The sequence below is a fragment of the Daldinia childiae genome (genome assembly GCF_008694065.1).
Source record: "Daldinia childiae strain JS-1345 chromosome Unknown Scaffold2, whole genome shotgun sequence".
NCBI lineage: Eukaryota > Fungi > Ascomycota > Sordariomycetes > Xylariales > Hypoxylaceae > Daldinia > Daldinia childiae.
In genome coordinates, this window is record NW_022984643.1 from 6,621,573 (window position 1) to 6,643,829 (window position 22,257).

At 45.9% G+C, this 22,257-nt stretch overlaps 6 protein-coding genes across 6 annotated transcripts; 3 read left to right on the forward strand and 3 right to left on the reverse strand.

Annotated features, from left to right (window-relative positions):
- Positions 1 to 490: 490 nt before the first annotated feature.
- On the forward strand, positions 491 to 5,484 carry GL218_02615 (Multidrug resistance protein 1; the record flags this gene model as incomplete). Its single annotated transcript, XM_033579145.1, has 18 exons — positions 491 to 835; positions 887 to 992; positions 1,047 to 1,137; positions 1,191 to 1,245; positions 1,298 to 1,802; positions 1,862 to 1,880; positions 1,932 to 2,009; positions 2,059 to 2,419; positions 2,476 to 3,492; positions 3,542 to 4,071; positions 4,129 to 4,178; positions 4,231 to 4,256; positions 4,321 to 4,360; positions 4,414 to 4,607; positions 4,657 to 4,696; positions 4,748 to 4,784; positions 4,840 to 5,395; positions 5,458 to 5,484. 18 exons carry the CDS (start codon positions 491 to 493, stop codon positions 5,482 to 5,484), a joined length of 4,077 nt encoding a protein of 1,358 aa, XP_033438858.1.
- A 3,446-nt stretch (positions 5,485 to 8,930) lies between these two features.
- Positions 8,931 to 9,452, reverse strand: GL218_02616 (uncharacterized protein; the record flags this gene model as incomplete). The annotated part of the gene is made up of 1 exon (XM_033579146.1): positions 8,931 to 9,452. One exon carries the CDS (start codon positions 9,450 to 9,452, stop codon positions 8,931 to 8,933), a length of 522 nt encoding a protein of 173 aa, XP_033438857.1.
- A 537-nt stretch (positions 9,453 to 9,989) lies between these two features.
- On the reverse strand, positions 9,990 to 11,570 carry GL218_02617 (N amino acid transport system protein; the record flags this gene model as incomplete). Its single annotated transcript, XM_033579147.1, has 3 exons — positions 9,990 to 10,204; positions 10,350 to 11,174; positions 11,231 to 11,570. 3 exons carry the CDS (start codon positions 11,568 to 11,570, stop codon positions 9,990 to 9,992), a joined length of 1,380 nt encoding a protein of 459 aa, XP_033438856.1.
- Positions 11,571 to 12,958: 1,388 nt separating this feature from the next.
- On the forward strand, positions 12,959 to 14,822 carry GL218_02618 (putative dihydroxy-acid dehydratase, mitochondrial; the record flags this gene model as incomplete). Its single annotated transcript, XM_033579148.1, has 2 exons — positions 12,959 to 13,038; positions 13,097 to 14,822. 2 exons carry the CDS (start codon positions 12,959 to 12,961, stop codon positions 14,820 to 14,822), a joined length of 1,806 nt encoding a protein of 601 aa, XP_033438866.1.
- Positions 14,823 to 15,434: 612 nt separating this feature from the next.
- Positions 15,435 to 16,500, reverse strand: GL218_02619 (putative lysophosphatidic acid:oleoyl-CoA acyltransferase; the record flags this gene model as incomplete). The annotated part of the gene is made up of 2 exons (XM_033579149.1): positions 15,435 to 16,396; positions 16,470 to 16,500. 2 exons carry the CDS (start codon positions 16,498 to 16,500, stop codon positions 15,435 to 15,437), a joined length of 993 nt encoding a protein of 330 aa, XP_033438865.1.
- Positions 16,501 to 18,608: 2,108 nt separating this feature from the next.
- On the forward strand, positions 18,609 to 20,744 carry GL218_02620 (Kinesin-like protein klpA; the record flags this gene model as incomplete). Its single annotated transcript, XM_033579150.1, has 3 exons — positions 18,609 to 18,798; positions 18,854 to 20,628; positions 20,691 to 20,744. The coding sequence occupies 3 exons, from the start codon at positions 18,609 to 18,611 to the stop codon at positions 20,742 to 20,744; spliced, it is 2,019 nt and encodes a 672-aa protein (XP_033437860.1).
- Positions 20,745 to 22,257: the final 1,513 nt, after the last annotated feature.

Sequence of the window (22,257 nt, forward strand, 5' to 3'; positions counted from 1 at the left end):
ACTTAGCGGAGCATCCCTCCGCCACAGAACGCGTTTACCCACGGCCCTTGATGGTTGGCCATATGGTAAGGGTCCCTTTCACATGGTAATACTAGTAGTAGTGTGGTTCTTGTTCCTAGCGACTCCAATATCTTTTTCTCTGACAGTTTGGATTTCTTGAACTCTCCGATTTACCCTGGCCCCCAATCACCAGCTTTGTCTTTTTTTTCTTGCTAGAGCCCCTGTTGGATAGTTGCTGCATAGGATTCCGAATTGCGCCTTGCGCACACGTAATATGGAGAAAAGAAATACCGACCTGGAAGAAGCGTCTAAGAAGCCACACGATGATGCTTCTGCCAATGGACCAAGCCCGGTTAATCAAGAAATCCCGATACTGAATGTGGTACAGGGAAGTAACACCACACCGGAATTCCCCAGGGGAGATACTTCAGTGTCAATCCCGATAGAAGCAAACCCCCCTTCACCTTCTGTTATAGGAGAGGCCTCAACTATGGACCTTCTATCAGCATCTGCTCCACCTGGCAGGACGGCCTCGATAACATCAGTGTCTTCAGCAGCCTCGCTATCGGAACATGGGAGTCCCGCACTGTCTACTAACCCACGCCCTACAATAAACTTGAAGCCGTCACTATCATCACTTGCTAAACCCCCAGAGTCACAAGCCGGGGGAACAGCTCTCTCACCAATCCCATCGGCGTCCCCTGGAAACAGCGTTCCGCCAGGTTCACCAGTCAACGCGCCTAAGCCCGTGGCCGCTCCAGCAGTACCCCCTAATCCCAAGGCTAACATACCGTCCGAAACGGAAAAACTTAAGAAAACAAGTTCAACTTTCTTCGTAAGTTTCCTCAACGGTAGTTAGTTCATATACATACTAACAAGGAAATAGAGGATCTTTGGCTATACGACATGGCACGACAGGGTGATGCTATCAGCTTCGGTGGTGGCCTCAATGGGGGCTGGTGTTGCTTTCCCCCTGATGACCCTCGTGTTTGGTGCGATAACTTAGAACCCTAATAACACTGAGTTAAGACTTACTTATTACTTAGGTCAACTCGTTGGAAGCATCGCAAGTACCAGAGCTGATCTAAGTGCCGAGGGTTCCAAGGATCACTATTCTCAGCTCATAAACGAATACGTGTAAGTGTTATAATAGCTTCTGTTGAAGCGTAGCTAAACTTGGACTCATTTAGTCTTTTCATGGTATACCTCTTCATCGGGAGGTTTGTATTAGGGTATATTGGTACTGTAAGTAGACTCTCCTTTAAATACGCTATGTCATATGTTAATAGACCCCAAGCTAGGATTCCGCATGATGGGTTTCCGTATCTCTTCAGCGATGCGATTAGCTTATTTCAGAGCTCTACTAAGCCTGCCAGTATCGCTGTTAGACACTCAGCCCCCTGGGCAAGTGGCTGCTATCATAACAACTACGGCAAACACACTTCAAAATGGAATTTCCGAGAGACTAGCAGCAATTATTCAAAACCTGTCCATGTTTATTTCCTCGATTGTCATTGCCTTTACCCGCAGTTGGAAATTGAGTTTGGTTACCAGCAGCGGCATGTTTCTGATCACAATATGTTACTGCGTTACCATCCCCTTCGTCGTGAAGAACATGAAACAAGTCGAAGAAGCAAACATTAAGGGCTCCGCAGTCGCAAGTGAAAGCTTCGGCTCCATCAGAATGATTGCTGCATACGGCGCTGAAGTAAAGATGGTGAAAAAGTATCAAGAGTGGGTTGATGAGGCGCAACGTAGGGGCCTTCGACTATCAAAGATAGTTGCTTTTCAGCAGGGCACAAGTGAGTAATACATCAATTTTTATGATATATACTATACTATACTAATTCATTTTAACCAGTCTATTTCAGTGTATATGCGTTAGTATCTCGCGTCTAAGGTAAATCAACTCGGACGCTAATAATTGATAGGACCTTCGCTTTGACCTTTTGGTACGCTGTCAAGATGTTGATAAATTTTGAAATTCCTGATGTAGGAACATTAATCACGTTAGTTTACCATCAAGACTTTTATTACCTGCCGCTTACGGGTTCACAGTGTCTTAATGTGTATAATGATGATAGTTATGGGGATCGGTGGTATTGCAGCACCCATTTCTGCTGCTGCTCGAGCAGCCGGTGCAGCTAGTATCCTATTCAACGGCATTGATGCACCGAAACAAGCTGTTGCCGGGCTAAAGTATCCCGAAGTCTCAGCAACAGGTGATATTGTATTGTGGGGGGTCAACTTCACGTATCCCACGAGGCCCAAGCTCAAGGTTCTCGACGGTCTAAACTTGATTTTGCCAGCAGGGAAAACGACAGCTATTGTTGGACCTTCCGGTTCTGGAAAGAGTACAATTGTGGCTCTTATTGAGAGATGGTACGATTTGGATGGAGACTCGGAACAGAAAAAATTGGTAAGGACTCTAATACTATTGGGCAAGTCTCAGTTACTAACTTGGCCATACTACAGATTCAATACTTCCGTAATGGTTCAGTAACAATTGGCGGTACAAAACTAACAGACATCGATTTAAAATGGTGGAGGTCTCAAATCGGACTCGTACAGCAGGAGCCTTTTCTCTTCAACGCAACTATCTTCCAAAACGTTGCAAATGGTCTAATCGGAACAGAATGGGAGGATTGCGACCATACCAAAAAGAAGGAATTAGTAGAATACGCCTGCAAGGAGGCTTTTGCCGACGAATTCATAGCTCGACTTCCCGAGGGATATGATACGCAGGTGGGCGATGCTGGTATAAAACTGAGCGGCGGTCAGCGTCAAAGACTGGCGATCGCTCGAGCTATAGTCAAGCAGCCGAAGATCCTCATCCTAGATGAGGCGACAAGTTCTATTGATGTTCGTGGCGAGAAGGTTGTCCAAGCTGCATTAGATAAAGTGTCTCAAAATCGCACTACGATCATGATAGCCCACCGGTTGTCGACAGTGAAAAAGGCAGACAACATTGTGGTGCTCGCCAAAGGCAAAGTCGTCCAATGGGGAAATCACGAGAGCCTCATGGCTCAGATCGGCGGACCTTACTGGCTTCTTACCAACTCGCAAAGACTCTCGATGGGCGACGAGGCCGACATTCCTGATGCATCATCCGAGGTTACAGAAGTAGAAAAGCGGACTATGGATCTCATGACTCTTGACGAGACCAAAGCCGAAGTTCGGGATAGCGAAAGCACTGTGGTCGAAAAAGCAGCATTCAAGCCGAAGGGCGTAATGGGAAGTTTTGGCGCTATGCTCGTAGAGCAGAAACCGTTCTGGCCATGGTATGCGGTGATGGCTTTTGGTGCTGTGGTCGCTGGTGGGAGTCCACCTGTTCAAGCCTTCATTTTCGCAGCCCTTATCTCGTCTTTTGCATACTGGGGCGAAACATTAATCGCTGTCACTAACTTTTGGTGTCTCATGTTCGTTGCGCTTGCGTCTGCAGCGGGAGTGGGCTACTTTGCTTTGGGATATTCTTCAACAGTTGTCTCTTTCGTAAGTCCAGGGTACTCATTTTATAAGATTTTCTAGCTAACAAGTACAGTATATAACTTCAACCTATCGGCGGGAGTATTTCCAAAACATCATTTCTAAGACCGTGTCCTGGTTTGATGGTGATGGTCGATCAATCGGTGCTCTCACCGGAATCGTGGCCAGCGATCCTACACAGCTTCAGCAACTACTAGGAACGAATATGGCTTTTGCGGCCATATCGATTCTTAGTGTCCTTGGATGCTTAATCATATCCTTCTACTTCGGATGGAAACTCACCATTGTTGCTCTATCGTCTGCTATGCCTTTGGCTCTGGCTGCTGGGTTCTTCCGCATCCGTGTCGAAAAGGGGTTCGAGACTATGAACCTAAAGGTCTTTGGAGAGAGCGCCAAATTCGCTACTGAATCTATTGGCGCTATCCGTACAGTAACGGCACTTACGTTAGAGGATAGCATCTGTCGCAGATACGAAGAGCTACTACAGGCGCATGTACAAAAGGCTTTCAAAAGATCTCGCTTCGCAACTATAGTATTTTCGGCAAGTGATAGTTTACCATTCTTATGTATGGCCTTTGTACTATGGTATGTTTTTCCATTTCATTTTACACACATTTTCATAGCCAACTGACAACTATTTAGGTATGGAGGTACGCTGTTGGTATCAGGAGAGTACTGGACATTCCAATATCGTAAGTTATGAATCACCATTTCCACAACACACAAGCTAATATGTATATTAAGTGGTTGTTTACATTGCTGTGGTACAAGTAAGAAATCTCTAAGCATAAGTATAGATAGGTATAAATTAATTATCTAACCGAACCAATCTAGGGTGCCACAGGAGCAGGACAATGGCTCAGCTTCGTACCCAGTAAGTCTAGATCGAGGAGAAATCACGCCACGAAAATGCTAAAACTCTATTAGATATTGCGCAAGCTACCGCAGCGGCAAATAGAATCCAGGCCATGAGGCATAATAATAACGGCGATGGTCGGGGTGTTACCATAAGTGACGAGGCAGTTGACGCGGATACTCGAGGAGTCAAGATCGAGCTGCGAGATGTATGGTTCAAGTATCCGACAAGGGATGTTCCCGTGTTGAATGGATTAAACATGACTGTAAGCGCGCCGCCCACCGGGTTACCGTGCCTTATGCTAATTTAACTAGATTGAGAAAGGTCAATTCGCGGCCATCGTTGGGCCATCCGGTAAGTCTTGTCAACGTCAGCTCATGATTCCAAAACTCTAATACTGTTTAGGCTGTGGAAAAACAAGTATTGTCTCCTTGTTAGAGAGGTTAGTTTATTCGACGTTTCTTTATGGGACATCTGAAACTCATAATTCATTGCAGGTTCTACAGTATCAAATCTGGAAGCATAACATACAATGATATCGACATTGATAGTATCGACCTAAGAGACTACCGCAGAACAATCTCGCTAGTGGCACAAGAGCCATCACTATTCAACGGCAGTATCAAGGAGAACATACTCCTCGGTGTTGACCCTGATAAGGTCACCGACGAAGATTTGGAGCAAGTATGTCGCGATGCCGAGATCCACGACTTTGTCAGTTCTCTCCCGGAAGGGTATAACACAAAGGTAGGTATCAAAGGAATCTTGCTATCTGGCGGGCAAAAGCAACGCCTATCAATTGCTCGAGCACTTATCAGGGATCCGCGGCTCTTGCTTCTAGATGAAGCCACCTCTAACCTCGACTCGGAGACGGAGAAACTCGTACAAGGCGTCTTCGAGCGAACGAAGAAGAGTCGGACTATGATAGTAGTTGCCCACCGGCTCGCTACGATTCAAAACGCCGACGTTATCTTCGTGCTTGGCGATGGCCAAGTTCTAGAATCCGGTACCCATATTGCCCTCCTCCAGAAGCGAGGTGTGTACTTCAGCATGGTACGTCTGCCCAGACCTTTCTAGAATTACCCCCGATATGAGAAGCTAATTAAATATGATAGTGTCAAGCACAAGCTTTGGATAGGTAGATAGATAAGGTCCCTTTCATGTTATCTACTATGTATTAAGCTTAGAGGGATGGTTATAATAGACTACGTAATAAACACATAATATTGGCAATACAATGTCTGGCGATGCGGAGACGAGGCAGATGCACATAATATTAAAGCTTGCAAATTATAGAAGGTGAAATACATATTTACATGTCATAATATTGTATTCCCATCTGAGAAGAATGCATCATATCGTAGTCAGCACAGATTGAACAGATTGAACCTTACGATGCAACGGCACAGGGGACGATGCCGGGGTGCCATGCAGCGTTGCAATATATCAACCAAGATCGGCATGCGTGCTCGGCACTCTAAGGCTAGTTGGGCATCTCGAATCCTTATTTACCCATTGATTTACAGGGTCCGTTGCATTCACCCCCCTGAATTAGCATAAATACTGCATGTGCAGGGAACTTCTTCCGTTCCTGATCCTTCCCGGTCGTTATGTAGTTCGTAGTTGATAACGCAGTCTTATCTTCCGCTGCTCCGTAGGTCCACGGGTGTTAGGTACCATGATATCTACACCAGTATCTTAGTATCTTAGGGTACTCCGGGGGCTACCGGGTGTGGGTGCTCTCACATATTCCTCACATATCCTCACATATGGGTTGGACGGGCTGATATGCAAAGGCCCGCGACACAACCGAATGTATCACCTAACATATTTAGTATATGCGGATACCAACATCGAATCACATAAAGTAGGTACCTACACAGGACCGTGTTATCATCATCAGCTTGCGTAATCTTGAAAATATTCGGGACCGGCGTGGAACCGTCATGACATTTACGGATCCTTCAAGTTTCACAACAGTAAACCTACCTTCTCAACCTATTTGACCTATAACCGTTTGGTTTAACACGGCCGTCAACTCTATTCGTCGTTACACTCACACCCCTCGCACCGACGATGGGTAAGGGTTGATACCTGCATACATACCTAAGGTATACCTTATCCTAGATATGGACTAATTGCCTCTTCACCTTTAGATAGTATTGGCACCGGTAGGTGGGTTCGTCACAACCTTGCTATCGTGCGTGGCGTGCTACTACTGCATTTGTCGCCATGCCGCTAGATTACCAGAAAGGAGGGTTCGAGAGCGCCGCGGCTTAATCCGGTGTTATTACACGATTACTCAGAGCTTTGCAGGTCTGCTGCAGCCCTTTTTTTTTTTTTTTTTCTTTTTTTTTTGCTACGTAAGGTATGTAGTGCTTCCCCAGAGATCATCAAAGCATAGACCAATAAATATCCACCCGGAAGGGAATTAAGTGCAGAATGCAAGGCTATAACTAATTTTTCCTTTACATAATCAAGGAATTTATTTCGATTTAACAAGGAAAAGCTCATGATGAGAATGGAAACACAATTCTTGGCATATTGATACGATACACTGCATGCATGCGTGGGGGGTGGGGTGGGCAGATCGGTACGTAAAACTGGTTGGCGGATATGCTCATAACATTAAACTACTGGAAATCTGCACGACGTGCGAATCACTGCTAAGAAGGGAATGTGGTAAGCAGAGCTGTAGAGCTTCTAGTTGAAGTTATGGCAGGTGGCAATGTGAAGTGATATCAAGTTAGCTGTATAGTTCTTATGATACGCTTGCATTATGGAACCCAGGGTTTCAGCCTCAGACCACGATGTGGTATACAGCTCTATCAATATGTTACATAGTGCCGAGAAAGTCCTCGAATAGTATTCTATTAAGATCTAGACGCCAGTCGACTCGTATCCAATGATTGTTTTAGAGTAAAGGAGCAGTAGTTTTGCGGTGTTGGAATGCAGTATCTAAAGAAACGCGTCAGGGCTTTGCGGTGACGCGTCACCAACTACCAATACTCGCTATTTCCGCAATTCCTAAAAGGTCTCATTACAGATACCAACTCTGAAATAAAAGTAGCACATTCCCTATATGGTATAAAGTGGTTCTTAAGTCTCTTATCCCAGGGCCTATCGTCGTCGATTCAATCCACCTCGTCGTAACCCCATTATTCCTATCTAGCCCAGGATATCTCTGCTACGATTCCTACGTCCGGCGGGCGCTTAAGGTCTTATCCTGGCCATTCCCAAGATGACGGAATATCATGGTGTTTAAGGTACCATACTCAAATGGCTTTTGGTACGTTACTTCCGCCGCTCTGGTTCCACGTATCAAGTTGGTAGAGATACTTGTCTGGAAATTGCCAAGGTTAAGGGATGTAGATAGAACCTTGGCACAGTATCGAATTAAAAAAGCATGTGCTTTTTTAATGATGGTTCACGGAACAAAGTCGATACCTGATCACCGCTTCAAATTTACGTCCCGCCTTTAGTTACCACTCTACAATCGAAGCCGCGTCACGTATACGATTCACCAACGTAACTCGATGCGGAGCCAGGGGTAACAGTATGGATGTATGGCGGTGTATACGAGTCTAAATCGTAACTCGCATAGGGATATGCTAGATCAAAGTGGAAACATTCTAAGCAAGGAGTGTATCCTACCGGATTACAAGACCAAGCCACTCAGTTGCATCCGGTGGAGGCGTAGCTTAGCCGCGTAAACAACGGACGAACACTCAACAGCGTATATTAGGATGACGTCTCATCCGACTTCAACTATTAGAGGTATACGTTGAAGCCAAGAGTAATAAGGCGAGGTCTTCGAGGTTAAGGATTAGGGGTTCATTCAAATAAATACCCAAAATACACCACAGCTATAGTATAGTCGTGTTTATAGTATTAAAAGTATAAGCACAATATATGATATTCAATCTAACGATTATACGGTTGAAACTTGAAACTTTTATTGCGAAATAGAAAGCTCTTATACAAACTTGGAATCATGCATCGTAGTTGTAGAGATGTATATGCACTTATAGGTTTATCTATAACAAAGCACCTAGAGTTACTAGATATCTAGATTTTCTATTATCAATAACGATGGGTCTTACTTAGGACTGTATGTATGTAAGATCATCAACGAGGAGCATGATTATGAGTTTAATGAAAAAGGGGAAATAGTCGTATCTTACATCAAAAACCCTATCAAACTCGATGTTTTCAATTCAACTTGAGGACTTCTGAAGTCAGTAGCTAAGGGGACTAGTCGAGGTGTTTCAGTGAGAGTGTGTACAATTCAAACTTCTCCTTTCATTCACAGAGAAGTCCAGTTAGTTAATCAAGATGCTTTAGGTACACTGTTCATATATTGACCATCGACAAGTACAATATGTTTCAATGTATTTAGTGAGATTCAATAGGGCATAAGTGAGATTTCACATGAGGGAATAAACGATGAAGACCTTAAATCCAATACTTGTCAAAGAGTTTATTTCATTAACAGATTCCTATAACCTGTATCCCATTCATCAGATAGCCTCTACCTTTATACTAATATCATTAATTCCTGAAATACCTATATATCACTTCAACTCCCTCATGCCTGCGTATCCCCGCCTAATGCGGCATACGGCTGCTGGTCGTCCACACGCTTCTCACGTCCAGCATTAGAGCCGGTATTTGCGGACCCAGAGATGAATTTCTTCTCAGCAGCCAGTCCGGGGTCGTTCTTGGTGCCGAACTCGGAGAAGCTCGCGTTCTTGTTCTTGTCCTCTGTGCCGATGCTGTCGTCCTCCGTCAAATTCTTGCCGTGCGGACCTCCCTTGCCCTTCAGGAACTGGCTCTGCACGTATGAAGGCGCGGTGTCTACATTGCTGCTGCGACCAGGGCCTGATGTGTTGGTACTGGAGTCTTGGTGAATGCCGCCCTCATGAGGCCTTGAAGCGGATGTTAGGTCCTCGCGGCCAACTTGCTGGGGCGCTGCCTGGTTGGCTTGGCGGAATGCTTGTGACTCTGCGGCGAGCGAACCCTCGCTTACAACTCCGGGTGCCTCATTAGAGACGGGGGCGTTTCGGCCAGCTGTGACCTTAGTTCCCTCGCTGGGTGCTTTTGATGACATGGTTGGTTTGGTATCTTTGTGTGTTTTGTCTGAAAGGAGTTGATGGAAAATGATGGGTGGTTTTGCGTTTCACTTTGCAGAATATGGTATATGAGTTGGTTTAGGTTAAAATGGTATTATTTAATGGTAGTGAAAGATTAAGCTTAAGATTATGAATTATGTGCTTCTTTAATAAGTATTCTTCAAAAGATTTCGAAAGTTTGTGCTATTAGGAGAAGCTTCTAATGTTGACGTCATAGGTTGGCAAAACGTCACAGCTCTAGGATCATGACCTCACTTATCGCTACATACCTGATACCTGAGATCGAATTGATAAAAATGCAGACACAGCTAATAATGATATAATTATGTGGAGAGCCTCACTTCGAGTAGTCTTTGGTTTGTTGTTAACAACGCAAATCATGTAACAATGGTGCATAAGTATTTGTTGATGAATGGTATAAGCCGGAGCTTTTAGTCCGAACTATTATATCATAGCACATTCTAATACTTCTACGCACATACATATGATATATTAAAAGCGAATGAAAATCAATATCAACACTGGAACGGTGGTGGCAACTCGCCGGCTTCTGCAACCACCCGCAGTGAGTAAATGGTTCCGTACAGTCCACCGACGCAAATGAACCCACCCGCAAGGACGGTAAGTACATTGAGAGTAAACATCATAGGTCTCTTGAACCATCCATTATATCCTCCCCGATAGTGGTATGTGTCGTGTAACCAGAACGCTCCAGCGAGCCCGTAAGTGTCTGCAGCAGCGAAGATTAGGAAGTACTTTAAAAGGTAAGGGACGAAACTCAGGGGGTCAGGTACAAGTTAAAAGAAACAAGTCTCAGTTAATATAAAAAAGTAAATCATTAAAGACGAGAGGAGACTATTAAATTTAGTACGTACACCAAGCAGCAAACATAGATGCCGCAATACCAACCAAGTAGTTGAATATAGGGATTCCAACTGCAAAGAGGAATGCAGCAGTATTGACCAGAAGTATGAGTAACGTCCAAACACTCCAGCCAGTAAAAGTATGTGAATGTATATGGCGACTCCTTCTGAAGAGACGAACGAATACCAATTTGGCAGCTGTATGAAGATTTAGACTACCTGCGATGAAGAAGTTGGGAATTGCAAGCCCGAAGGAGATCTTAGACCACAGCGGGCTTAAACTAAGGAGGCTCGGACTGGAGACTCCTTGACCTATATACCAATAAGTAACAACAGCGAACGCGATGTAAAATGAAGTCGCTACAATCTGCAGTGTCCATGCTGCCTTCATTGCATCTTGTGGATGTTTCATTTCTGAGATGAAAATGAAGAACACAAAATGACCGGCATAGGCGAAGACAGGATTCGTCAGACTAATAAAAGTCGACGTAAAGTCGCTGGATCTTGTGATCACTATATTCCCTCTATCAACAGGAACAGCGCCAGCACCTACCATCGCTACAATTCCTGCAGATATTATGGATATCCCACCGACTATCCAGACCAAGCTTAGATTATGAAGAGTCCGGGGGAAGCTGCAAATAGCTACCGCGATGGTGAATATACCAGAGAATGCCGTTGCGCATAACCTCGAGTTAGATAGAACGGTCAGGGCGAGCTGACCGGCGAGGATTTGAGATCCCGCGGAACAGACGGCGAAGATGACGGTCCCCGCACTTAATATCTCCCTACCAACAGGCCCGAATAAGATGTTCCCGGCATCGCCCATGTTATGAACTATGCATGTCTTGTTAGTTAATCTCAGACGCCGGTGAGCTGCTAGATTTACGTACCTTCAGGATGTCGCAACTTGAATTCTATGAGCAACCAGGCCGTGAACGTAGCGAAGACGCCTAAAAATGCAATGACGATAACGCCAGGGACGATACCAACAGCATCTAATGAGCTGGGCAAGCTCAACATGCCGTTCGAGATGATTTCAGTGATCATTAGAACGGCAGTGAGCGGCCAACTCAACGTCTTGTATTTGATATCATGGTTATCTTCTTGTCCGAAAACATCGTTGGGAAGTCCGGGACTAGTAAATCCCACCTCAGTGTCTACACGAACTGGATCATCGTGCTCGACACCGTCGACTTTCTTCTGCGAGAGGGTATTGCCAGTCACGGCCATAATTATTGTGAACCAACTCAAGCCACCTATGTTACGCCTTTGTCAATAGCACAGTGTTATACCAGAAGTCCTAATCTCCAATTATTCTCTGGCTTACATGTGCGACTCCGCATCGCCTCTTGGGACAATATGACGTTATTAGTAATGCATGCGACTTATATCACACGGCATATAATAGATAAGCTTCTATCACTTTGGCCTCCCAAGAGCTCGGAGCAGTGGGGCAGATCTCGGCCCCTGTACCGACATTGCACGAGTCTACGATAAGAGATGGAGTACGCTCTAGACTCTAAAGCGGAGCCGTGACGGATATCCCTTTTCGGAAGGTAATACATCTAATCCGAGCTCTGGATTGGACTATGTCTATAGCTGTATATTTTTGAGTAACGAACGCTAGTAACTCTAGCTCTTAGTCTATGGAAGTTATCCTTCGATTGTTACGAAGGGACGACTTAGAGTGGTTAAGGTTACAAACTTTACGTGCTTACGGGCATATTGATGGATAACACGACGAAGGTGGAAACATATCTATTCTAAGTCTATTATAATTAGCTAACTTACTGCTTTCCCGCATATTAAAATAGACTTCTTGAATAATTTAACCTTTACTATATGATAGAGTTGGTAATTAAACATTAACTAACCGATGTTAGGCAATAGTATTTCGATTGCTTTACGTGGTATTAACTATCCACTGAGAAACAAACAGGTCAAACAGATCAATCTATAAGATCGAGACTTCACAGGCATTATTTCAAACTGTCAATATACGCGTGAATTTATAATATTATACTAACAAACAACACCGCTTAACCTTGTCCTAGTAAACATCTTTAACTCATAAGTCTATAAACACTCACTAGGATACACCGTTTCCCTCGTTAAATTCATAAATATAGAAATCATAGAATAAGTTGCTCTTCTCCTTCTAATCCGTAGTATAAGTTAGCACCTACTCTACTTAAGCAATCAGTTATTACGGTCCGGGTCCGATCCGGTAAGCCCGGACATGTCGGCCCCACGGGCATCAAGTATCCAAACAGCGAGCCAATAGCAGTTCTATAGATGGTCATAGGTAATCCTTAATTAGTGCGGGGTTTAGTGGGACTTGGCATACCCGCATCGTCTCTTGCTTCCACTGCTTCGCCAATCAATTTATGGATTTTTGTCACCGGCCGATGTCGCCCAAGAATTTTTTGATCTCGACTCACCAAAAATTTACATATTTTTTAAAAGGCCAATCGAAAGTTTCCTTAAGTATTTACTTAGAATTCTTTTGGCATTGGACTTAATTGTTGGAAGACCCTCCTTATCAATTGACATTATTTCAATTGTGGGAGAGCGTCTACTGATCCATCAACGGCTCCGGCCCCTCATCCAAGCTCACCATGGCTTTACATGCTCTCCTTCGAGCCAGAGCTCCCGGAGCTCTGACTCGGGGTGCACTCGCATCATCAAGACAATATGCGTATGTGAAACTAATACAATGCATCTCTAATATATGTAACTGATTTTTCTATCATTAGTCGCCTTTTAAGTACGACGTCTTGTCGCCGTTCCAATGATTCCGATCTCAACAAAATCTCCCGCTTCATCACACAACCCAAGGCGCAAGGTGCGTCGCAAGCTATGCTTTATGCGACTGGTCTTACCGAAGAAGACCTATCAAAACCTCAGGTCGGTATATCGTCGGTATGGTACGAGGGTAACCCGTGTAATATGCACTTGATGGATCTGTCGGCTGTGGTTAAAAAGTCCGTTGCACGCGCTGGGCTTATTCCTTACCGGTTTAACACGATCGGTGTCTCTGATGGTATATCTATGGGTACAACTGGCATGCGCTACTCTCTTCAAAGTAGAGAAATCATTGCAGATAGTATCGAGACCGTTATGCAAGGTCAATGGTACGATGCAAACATTTCGTTACCCGGATGCGACAAGAATATGCCTGGTGTCTTGATAGCTATGGGCCGAGTGAACCGTCCCAGTATCATGGTTTACGGTGGTACTATCAAGCCTGGTTGCAGTAAGACTGGTGCACCAATTGACATTGTCAGCGCTTTCCAGGCGTACGGACAATACATTTCGGGTGACATTACAGAGGAACAACGATTCGATATTATCCGACATGCATGCCCCGGAAAAGGTGCATGTGGTGGAATGTACACGGCAAATACAATGGCTACCGCTATTGAGACATTAGGAATGACTTTAACAGGTAGCAGTAGCAGTCCTGCTGATGACCCTAGCAAAGTCAATGAATGTGAGCGGGTTGGAGAAGCAATCAAGCACGCCATGAAGGAGGATATACGCCCGCGGGATGTCATGACAAGAGAAGCGTTCGAGGAGGCTATGATCGTAGTAAACATCCTCGGAGGTAGCACAAACGCCGTCATGCATCTAATCGCTATTGCGGACTCCGTGGGAATAAAGCTCACAGTGGACGACTTCCAAGCTGTCTCAGACAGGACACCCTTCCTTGCCGACCTAAAACCGTCCGGCAAATTCGTAATGGAAGACTTGCACAAGATCGGCGGTACCCCTGCCCTACTCAAATTCCTCATCGGCGAGGGCGTCCTTAAGGGTAGCAATGTCACTGTCACGGGCAAGACGCTGAAGCAGAACGTCGAGTCATGGCCATCATTTCCCAAGGACCAGCAGGTCATTCGACCATTCTCCAACCCTATTAAACCTACAGGCCACATCCAAATCCTGCGCGGCCAACTCGCACCCGACGGCTCTGTCGGCAAGATCACGGGCAAGGAGGGTCTTGTTTTCACCGGCAAAGCAAAGTGCTACGATCAAGAGGATGACTTCATTCAGGCTCTTGAGCGCGGAGAGCTGAAGAAGGGCGAGAAGACGGTAGTCATCATCCGATACGAGGGACCCAAGGGTGGACCCGGTATGCCTGAGATGTTGAAGCCATCGTCCGCTATCATGGGCTATGGCCTGGGCAACGACGTCGCGCTATTGACGGACGGACGATTTTCAGGCGGCAGCCACGGTTTCTTGATTGGTCACATTACACCCGAGGCGCGTGAAGGTGGGCCGATTGGACTGGTAAAGGACGGTGATACCATTACGATAGATGCGGAGAAGCGCGTCATCGATACCGACGTCAGCGACGCGGAGATGGCAGAGAGGAAGAAGTCATGGAGCCCGCCGCCGCCGCGATACTCCCAGGGTACACTAACCAAGTATGCTGCACTTGTCAGCGATGCTAGCCACGGATGTGTCACTACGGGACACTAAGGTCCTGTTAGGCGTATATAAAATGATATTCAGGGTTGAGTGTTAAAAAGCAAGTAGGATGGGTGTCTTGTATCTATTGGTCTTGGGCTATGTTATACGGTGATCTGGTTTCTGGTCCGGAAAATGGGCGCATCGGACTCCGGCCATTGTCTTATGAGCGGTAATTAAGAAGAAGAAAAAATCGAACAAAGTTCAAACTTGCGGAAGCTTGTTTAAGCATCCAGAGGCGTAAATCTAAACTACAGCTAAAATGCTCATGAGGTCCCCATCATAAAGTTAAGGTTAAAGCCGACAAGGTCGGAGATGAGTGGTAGATATATCTCCTTAATCAGTTTCATTCCTCATAATCTGACTATAAGTTTACAGATGTCGTATATCATACCTACATCCATCTCTTCTCTTGTCGTTGACCATAGCCTCTCCCAAGCAATCCGATTCGTTTTACCCCTATTCTCCCGCTCCAATGGAACCGCGTGGGGGGAAGATAATAATATTAATCAATCAATGCATGCTCCACCCAAAATACGTAACGATGACGTTAGATGATTACCAGCAAGCAAACAGCTTGTCCAGTCTGAGAATACATAAGAAGGCAACCAAGTATGCATAACTTCATTTTTTGCCTTTATTCCAGGCCGAGACAAATGCTGCTTTATCCCGTAGCGTCAAGCCGACTCTCTTGTTGCGCGCGAGCCGCGCTAGATCATCGGCGACCTTATCGAGCAACGCCCGTTCTTCAGACGTGAGATATTCGCCGTCCACCTCATCGCCGGTTTTATCCGGGATTCCGTTCGCTGGTCCATCCCCGTTCGTCGCCGCGGCAGAGTTGTTAGTCACACCTTCAGCGATGCGCACCCGAATAAGATGCGTAGGACGGCTGAGGAGTTTCCATAGGAAGGAAATATAAGCACCCGGGACAGGGGTTGTAATATCGGGCGGTGTGTACCGTATGCTGACGGGGAAGATCTGTGCATCGGCAGGCGCGGATAGCAAAGACGGGGAAAACGGAAGGATTCCCTTGCCGTTTGTAGTGCTCATCTCGGGGAAGACGGCGATAACACGGTGCGGGTTTTGCTCTACGAGTGCACGCAAGGTGGTTAAGTTTTTAGGAGACGGCGGAGATAGTGCTGGTGGCAAGAGGGCAAGCAGGATACCGCGCAAGAGGGAAACACGCTGGACCTTACGTGTACCCGGGAACGAGATGGTAAATATAGGGTCGAAGATGGCGGCGAGGTAGAGAGCGTCGATAGGGCTCGTAAACTGTGCTGCAATGACAGAACGGCTAGAATTTCCCGGAAAGCGAGAGCTCGGCTGCTGCGAAAGAGAGCCACGCTTGACACCGTCGAGCTGCAGATCCACCCACCAAATACCCGGTATACCAAGGAACGTCCATAACAGCAGTTTACGAATGACCTGCGGAACGAGGAAAGAAGGTAGGTTGTCGAGGAAGATGAAGAATAAGGCGCTGTACGACAGGAAAAGCGGTAGTCGGAAGAGGAAGAGAGCTGTATGTAAGAGCGAAGAGAGAGTCGAACTCGGCGTCGAAGAGGGAATAAAGGGCGAGATGCCAGATCCTTAATGAATGATATTAGTCAGGTACATACATGAGTGATCACTTTAGAGATAATATAATAAGTTAGAGCTTACCGCGATCGCGGAACTGGCTGTATTTCTCCATTATGTCTTCTAAAGCTAGAACTATGGAGATGTCGCGTGGTGATGATGAATAACTAAGAAGCTAGCTACAGTAGATAAATCTGCCCGGCCTTGGGGGGGTTTTTTTTTCTTCTTTCTTTTTCGAGGCTACCGAGACATCAAGGAATAATGTGTGCCGAACGTTGGGTATAAAACGGTAACGGGGCGCCAACACAAAAAGGTATGTACAGTAGAGGTAAGGAAATAGTGCAACGGGAATTTGGACCTGTCAAATGAAAAGAGGGTATGGAATTAAGACGGTACGATGGCGTCAAGGGTTCGTATTTTTGGTGTTTGGCATGTGAAGAGACCTAAATGCTTTAATGCTTAACCTAACCTAATAAACTTTCCCACATGCGCTATTCCACCTTTATCAGCTTATCTCATATGCTAATGCCAATGCCAACGACGGAAAGCTTAGACCAAGTTCTATAGGTACCACCTATGTAAGCTGATTCCCGTTCAGCCCGCCTGCCCGCTTCACCCGTTTCAGCCCCATAAAACTAAAAGCCCTTTCTACAAAAGTACAAGTTTTTAATATTTCTGTTGCCTGGACAACTACGTAATGTAATCAACAAGACCGAGTCTGCATAACCAACATTTGCACAACTCAAAGCTTTATCCGCCTACAATCTACAATCTACACGCCATCAAACGCTACCCACTTCGCTCAATGGAAAAACAGTCTACCATTTCAAACTTAATTCACATTAACTCCAATACTATCTTAACGTCGACTCCTTTTCCTTGACCTCGAATTGGCGCGCTCTCATCTGGAGCTTAATTGCTTTGTTATTTAATTTGCCTTGCGTTTTGATTTTTGCTTTAAGTCTTCCGCGGGACGCCAACATGGAGACAGAAAGTGTGGTAAGTCATTTTAACCCTAGTCTTAGAAGTCGATCAGTTCCAGTATTACTCGCGTACAAGATTCGAAATAGGAGTTAACTGTCGTCGCAGCAACTTAGGGCCAGCGGTATTCAAAAGCCATCGAAAGTAACCACGGGAATACCTAGACCTGGGTCCATTTCCAACATCAACGGCCTGCACGAGATGACTAGTTCTCAGAGTAATGTTCGGTCGCAACCGTCATCGTCGATTCCAGCGGCACATGGGCTAAAGCGTAGCGTGCCGGCGCCAGGTTTGAGCGACCCTTTTGTCTAATATCCTGATCGCATATACTTACAATGATAAAATACAGCCGTACAGTCCGATGCCAAGCGAGTGCCTCTGTCCAAAAGAGCGGGAGAGCATACTGGCGTCTCTAGCACCACATACCAGCCTTCCCAGAGCTTGAGAGGCATGGCCCTGAAAGACGCGGTGAGTAATATACCCTTTCGACTACGAATTTCGAGAACTTGATACCACTCCAAACTTTAACTAGAGTCAACACTCCGTAGTATCACATATATTGACTCGTATGCTAATCTGCCCGGTGAACAGCCTAGAGCTAACCACGCGAGCTTCAACGGTTCCTCATTATCCCGCCACAATTCGACCAGCAGCTATTCCTCTAGTACAAGCAGTTACGCTGCAAGTATAAACTCCGGCTATCGCCCCTCTTCCCGCTCACAGTACTCGCATTCGCGAACACGATCGGCTGTGAAACCTGGACGGCCTGCAACTTCGATGGGTACACGTGAGGAAGGACAAACCAAAACCAACAATGGTACAGTGCCCCCCGTAGCGCACATCCGCGCAAAGCCTAGCTACAACAAATTACCTGGCAAGAAGATTCGGAAGCCCCATTCTATTCAGGGTATTGCAGATATTGCAGATATCTCCTATGAAGAGCCACTCTCTCAAGATAGAGAAGTCTCTCTATCTAACAGATTCCAATCACTATCACTCAACAAACAGAAGACCCAAATACAAGGGAATCAAGCGAATTCTAACCCAGCCATGCCCCCTCCGCTTACGACCGCCATCCCTCAGACAACCCCCAGACGTAAAAGGCTAAGTACCGTGGACCTGTATCAAGCACAAGGTGAAGAAGCCCAGACGGACCAAGTGGTCCCTACAACCCCAGCTAGAAAAATTTTGGATCAACTTGAAATACACTGGAATAATATCAAAAAGACCCCAATCACTACCATGTCACCATCACCTAGAAAAGGACCGTATTTGTCTAAATATTCTAACACCACCGGGTATGTAGTATCCGAGATCGAAGAGAAGCTTGGCAAGATGGACAGCGAATTTCAGCAATTGAAAGAGTTCATGAGTGCTACCGAGAAGAGCAGTTTTGGTGTCAAGGAAGAGCTCGAAATCGCGAAGAAGAGAGGTAAGTCATCGTGTTGCAATATGCCACGGTTCTATTATCCGCTAAGACGTAACAGTGGCAAATTTAGAGGACCAACGAAACGAGTTGCAAATAGAGAGGGCAAGGCTTATGGACAAGCTATCAGATGCAGAGCGCCAAGTCCGCAACCTCAACATTGATATCCAGGATCAGCAGAGACGCCATGACAAGTACTGCGAAGAAATAATCGCAGATCATGAAAGAAAGTTGAGGACCAAGGTTGACGACTATGAGCGGGAAATGGACAAGGTCGCTAAGCTTCAACAAGAATTCGAAGAAAAATGCGGCGTTGAGGCAGAAGCCAGATTGGACAACCTATCCCATGAGAATAAGGAGTTACGGAGTGTCCTCGAGAGACAGAAGCGGGATCACGAACACGAAATTCGCTTGCTCAACGTAGATCTGGACAGGCAGTCTGTCCGGATGCGAGATTTCGAAGACACATTGAGAAAATCAGAAGAGGAGCAGCGATTACTCCAGGCTCATATCGACGAAAACCTCAAGACGATTGATCGGCTCAGAAAAAGAGCCGAGGATGCTGAGGAAAGTCTTTCCAAAGATAAGGGCCATCTAGGTGGACAGATCAGTCTTCTAAGTCAGAAACTAGACATCAGCTCGGAGCGTATCCAGAGCCTAGAAGAACAGAACAAAGTCATCCAGCTAGAATGCGAACGAAGACTTCAAGAAATCGAGCAAGCAGCACAAAAGAAGATCGACGAGGAGACCAACGCATTGCGAAATAGGCTCATCAAGGAAGAAGAAAGGCGGCACAAACTCTTCGAACAAGTACAAGAACTCAAGGGAAATATTCGTGTCATGTGCCGAATCAAGCCCCCAGCAGACAAATCGAGCGATACTCTCATCAAATTCAATCCACGAATGAGCGAACTCGACGAGGACAAGATCGACGGTTTAACCATACCGACGGAACGAGAAGACTTCAGAATGCCAGGCAAGATGATTGCTGGTGAGCCAAAAGACTTCAACTTCGAACGAGTCTTCGACGACAACTGCACCAATAAAGACGTGTTTGACGAGATTAGTCAACTCGTTCAATCCGTCATGGATGGCAAGAAGGTCTGCATCTTCTGTTACGGCCAAACTGGGTCAGGCAAGACGTACACGATGAGTCGAAAGGAGGACGGTATCATCCCCAGAACACAAGATATGATCTTCAGCGAGGTCGATAGACTGAAGGTACTAGGCTGGGAATACACGGTCGAGGGCAGCTATTTGGAGGTCTATCAAGACAAGTTGTATGACCTGCTCGCGTCTCGCAGCGCGAAGCCCGAGCCACTCACAGTAGATCCAATCAGTGAAGAGTTAAATATCAAGGGCCACTCGTTCACGCTCCTGAAGGAAGAAAGGGACCTTGATGAAATGATTAGGACGGCAGACAACAACCGCCATACTGCCGCAACCGCGATGAATGATCGGTCGTCGCGTTCGCATTCCATCCTAGTCTTGAAGATCCGTGGGGTCAAGAAGAACGAAGATGGCGAAATCATCAGGACTCGAAAGGGTACCCTAAACCTCATCGACTTGGCGGGCTCCGAGTCCCCTGACAAGGCGCGTGGTGAACAGATCTACCGGGAAGGTGTCGAGATCAACTCCTCGCTAAGCTACCTACGAACAGTACTATCACGCCTAGGTCAGGGCAAGACGGAAGGTGTAGACTTCCGGTCTTACACTCTAACCCAACTACTACGGCCGTCGCTAGGAAAGGGTTGCCGGACACTGATGTTCGTCATGGTGAGCCCGCTTAAGGAGAATGAGAATGAGACTATAAGGAGTCTAGAGTTTGCCAAAGACGTAAGTGATACCCTGCAGAAATACATAAAGTTTAAGAAGAGCTTGGTTAACGGTTTGAATAGGCTCAAAAAGTCAAGATGGGTGGCAACGGAGGAGCCGCTAAGAGCAAGAAATAGGGTTTACAATCTAGGATATAAAACGTCTGTTTCTTGTAGCATACCTTTTCTCTCCTCTCGAATTATAAAGGCGATTCGGGCAGGGGCCATGTGAAGAACTTGCATACACACATACCTGTTGTTGGTGGTTTCGTTTTTTTCCAAGGCGAAGGAAGGAGGAGAGCGATGCGGCGTTTAGTCAATCGGGGCGTTATAGGGGCAAGGTATATTCAATGATGAATGATGTTGCGGTTTTTAAGTACCTAACTTGAGTTGTTCCGTAGAAAGGATCGATGCGTGTTTGAAGGCGCGCTGTTGATATGGATAGGCTGAGTTCGATTAGTAGTATATTAAATATTATGGCTGTAATTAGTAACGTGTTTTTGACGATAGGGGTTGTGACTGTTTGATACTGGGTGATGGCAAAGTATTGTGTATAACTCCCGAGGCGATTCGGAACTGTTGGAGCATATGTGTATCTGACGAGCTCAGGGGTTTGATAGTGGATAGTAAGTAGCAATAATGTTGTCCGCGATACCCTATAGTTGTTATTGCTCGCTAGCCGTCGAAATAGCGCAAGACGCTCTAAGGCTACTCCTAAATCTAACAAAGTGAAGTTCCTTTGCGATTCCATGATGGGAAATGTTCAGTCTCAATATGATTTTGGTATATCATATCCATGGAAACTTCAATATACGATGCGCTATTCGAAACTTTGTAGCACTTGGAAAAATACGCATTAGTTGACACACAATGTCGTTATCAAGAGAACTATACCATGACTCGACGCAGCGCTTTCGCCTCATAGTATTATATCACCAACCAGCCAACCCACCAGCATCAACCAGTTCAAGTTCTTCGATATCGATATTTCCAGTATCCCCAGTAATTCCATAAACGCATTTTGAGCTCCTAACGGCGAATCTGCTTATGCGTTGGGTTAGGTTAGGTACCCAATTCGGGTTAACAAGGGATATGATAGGGGAATCACCTCACCGCGCGCAGATATGGCATCAACGCCAAGTTGCAACGTTTTCAGCAACCGACCCCCGTTACTTACATACATAGATACCTAAAGTAGGTATGTGGCGACTCGTCTCTGGCGCTATAAAGAGCTCGACAAGTGCCGAGGGGAAAGGAAAAAGAAAAAAAAAACAGGCTATTCTTGTGCGTATTTGTTTCCTTTGCTCCATTGATCGTCGGTGGCTTGTTATTAAGAGGGAGTCGTGCTATATCGAGTGCGCTGTCAGTGGCTGGATTCTGACAGAGAGGAATGTTGGGTGATGTGGACTCGACTTTGGGGAGGGGACTCTTGTTACGGCTGTTGGGAGGTGCTTAGGACTTGAGTGAAGGGGTCGATGGGGTAAGTGGTGATAGGAGAGGTACCTAATTAGATGGGAGCAACTGTTTAGTCTTTTATCACGGGATAGTTTTGTTCTAATAGTACGGTGGGCTGAAGGGATAGGTTTTCTTGCTTCTCTACGGAACTACCTTTGCGCGGCTTGGTTGACAATGTTTCATAGGAAGAGACACA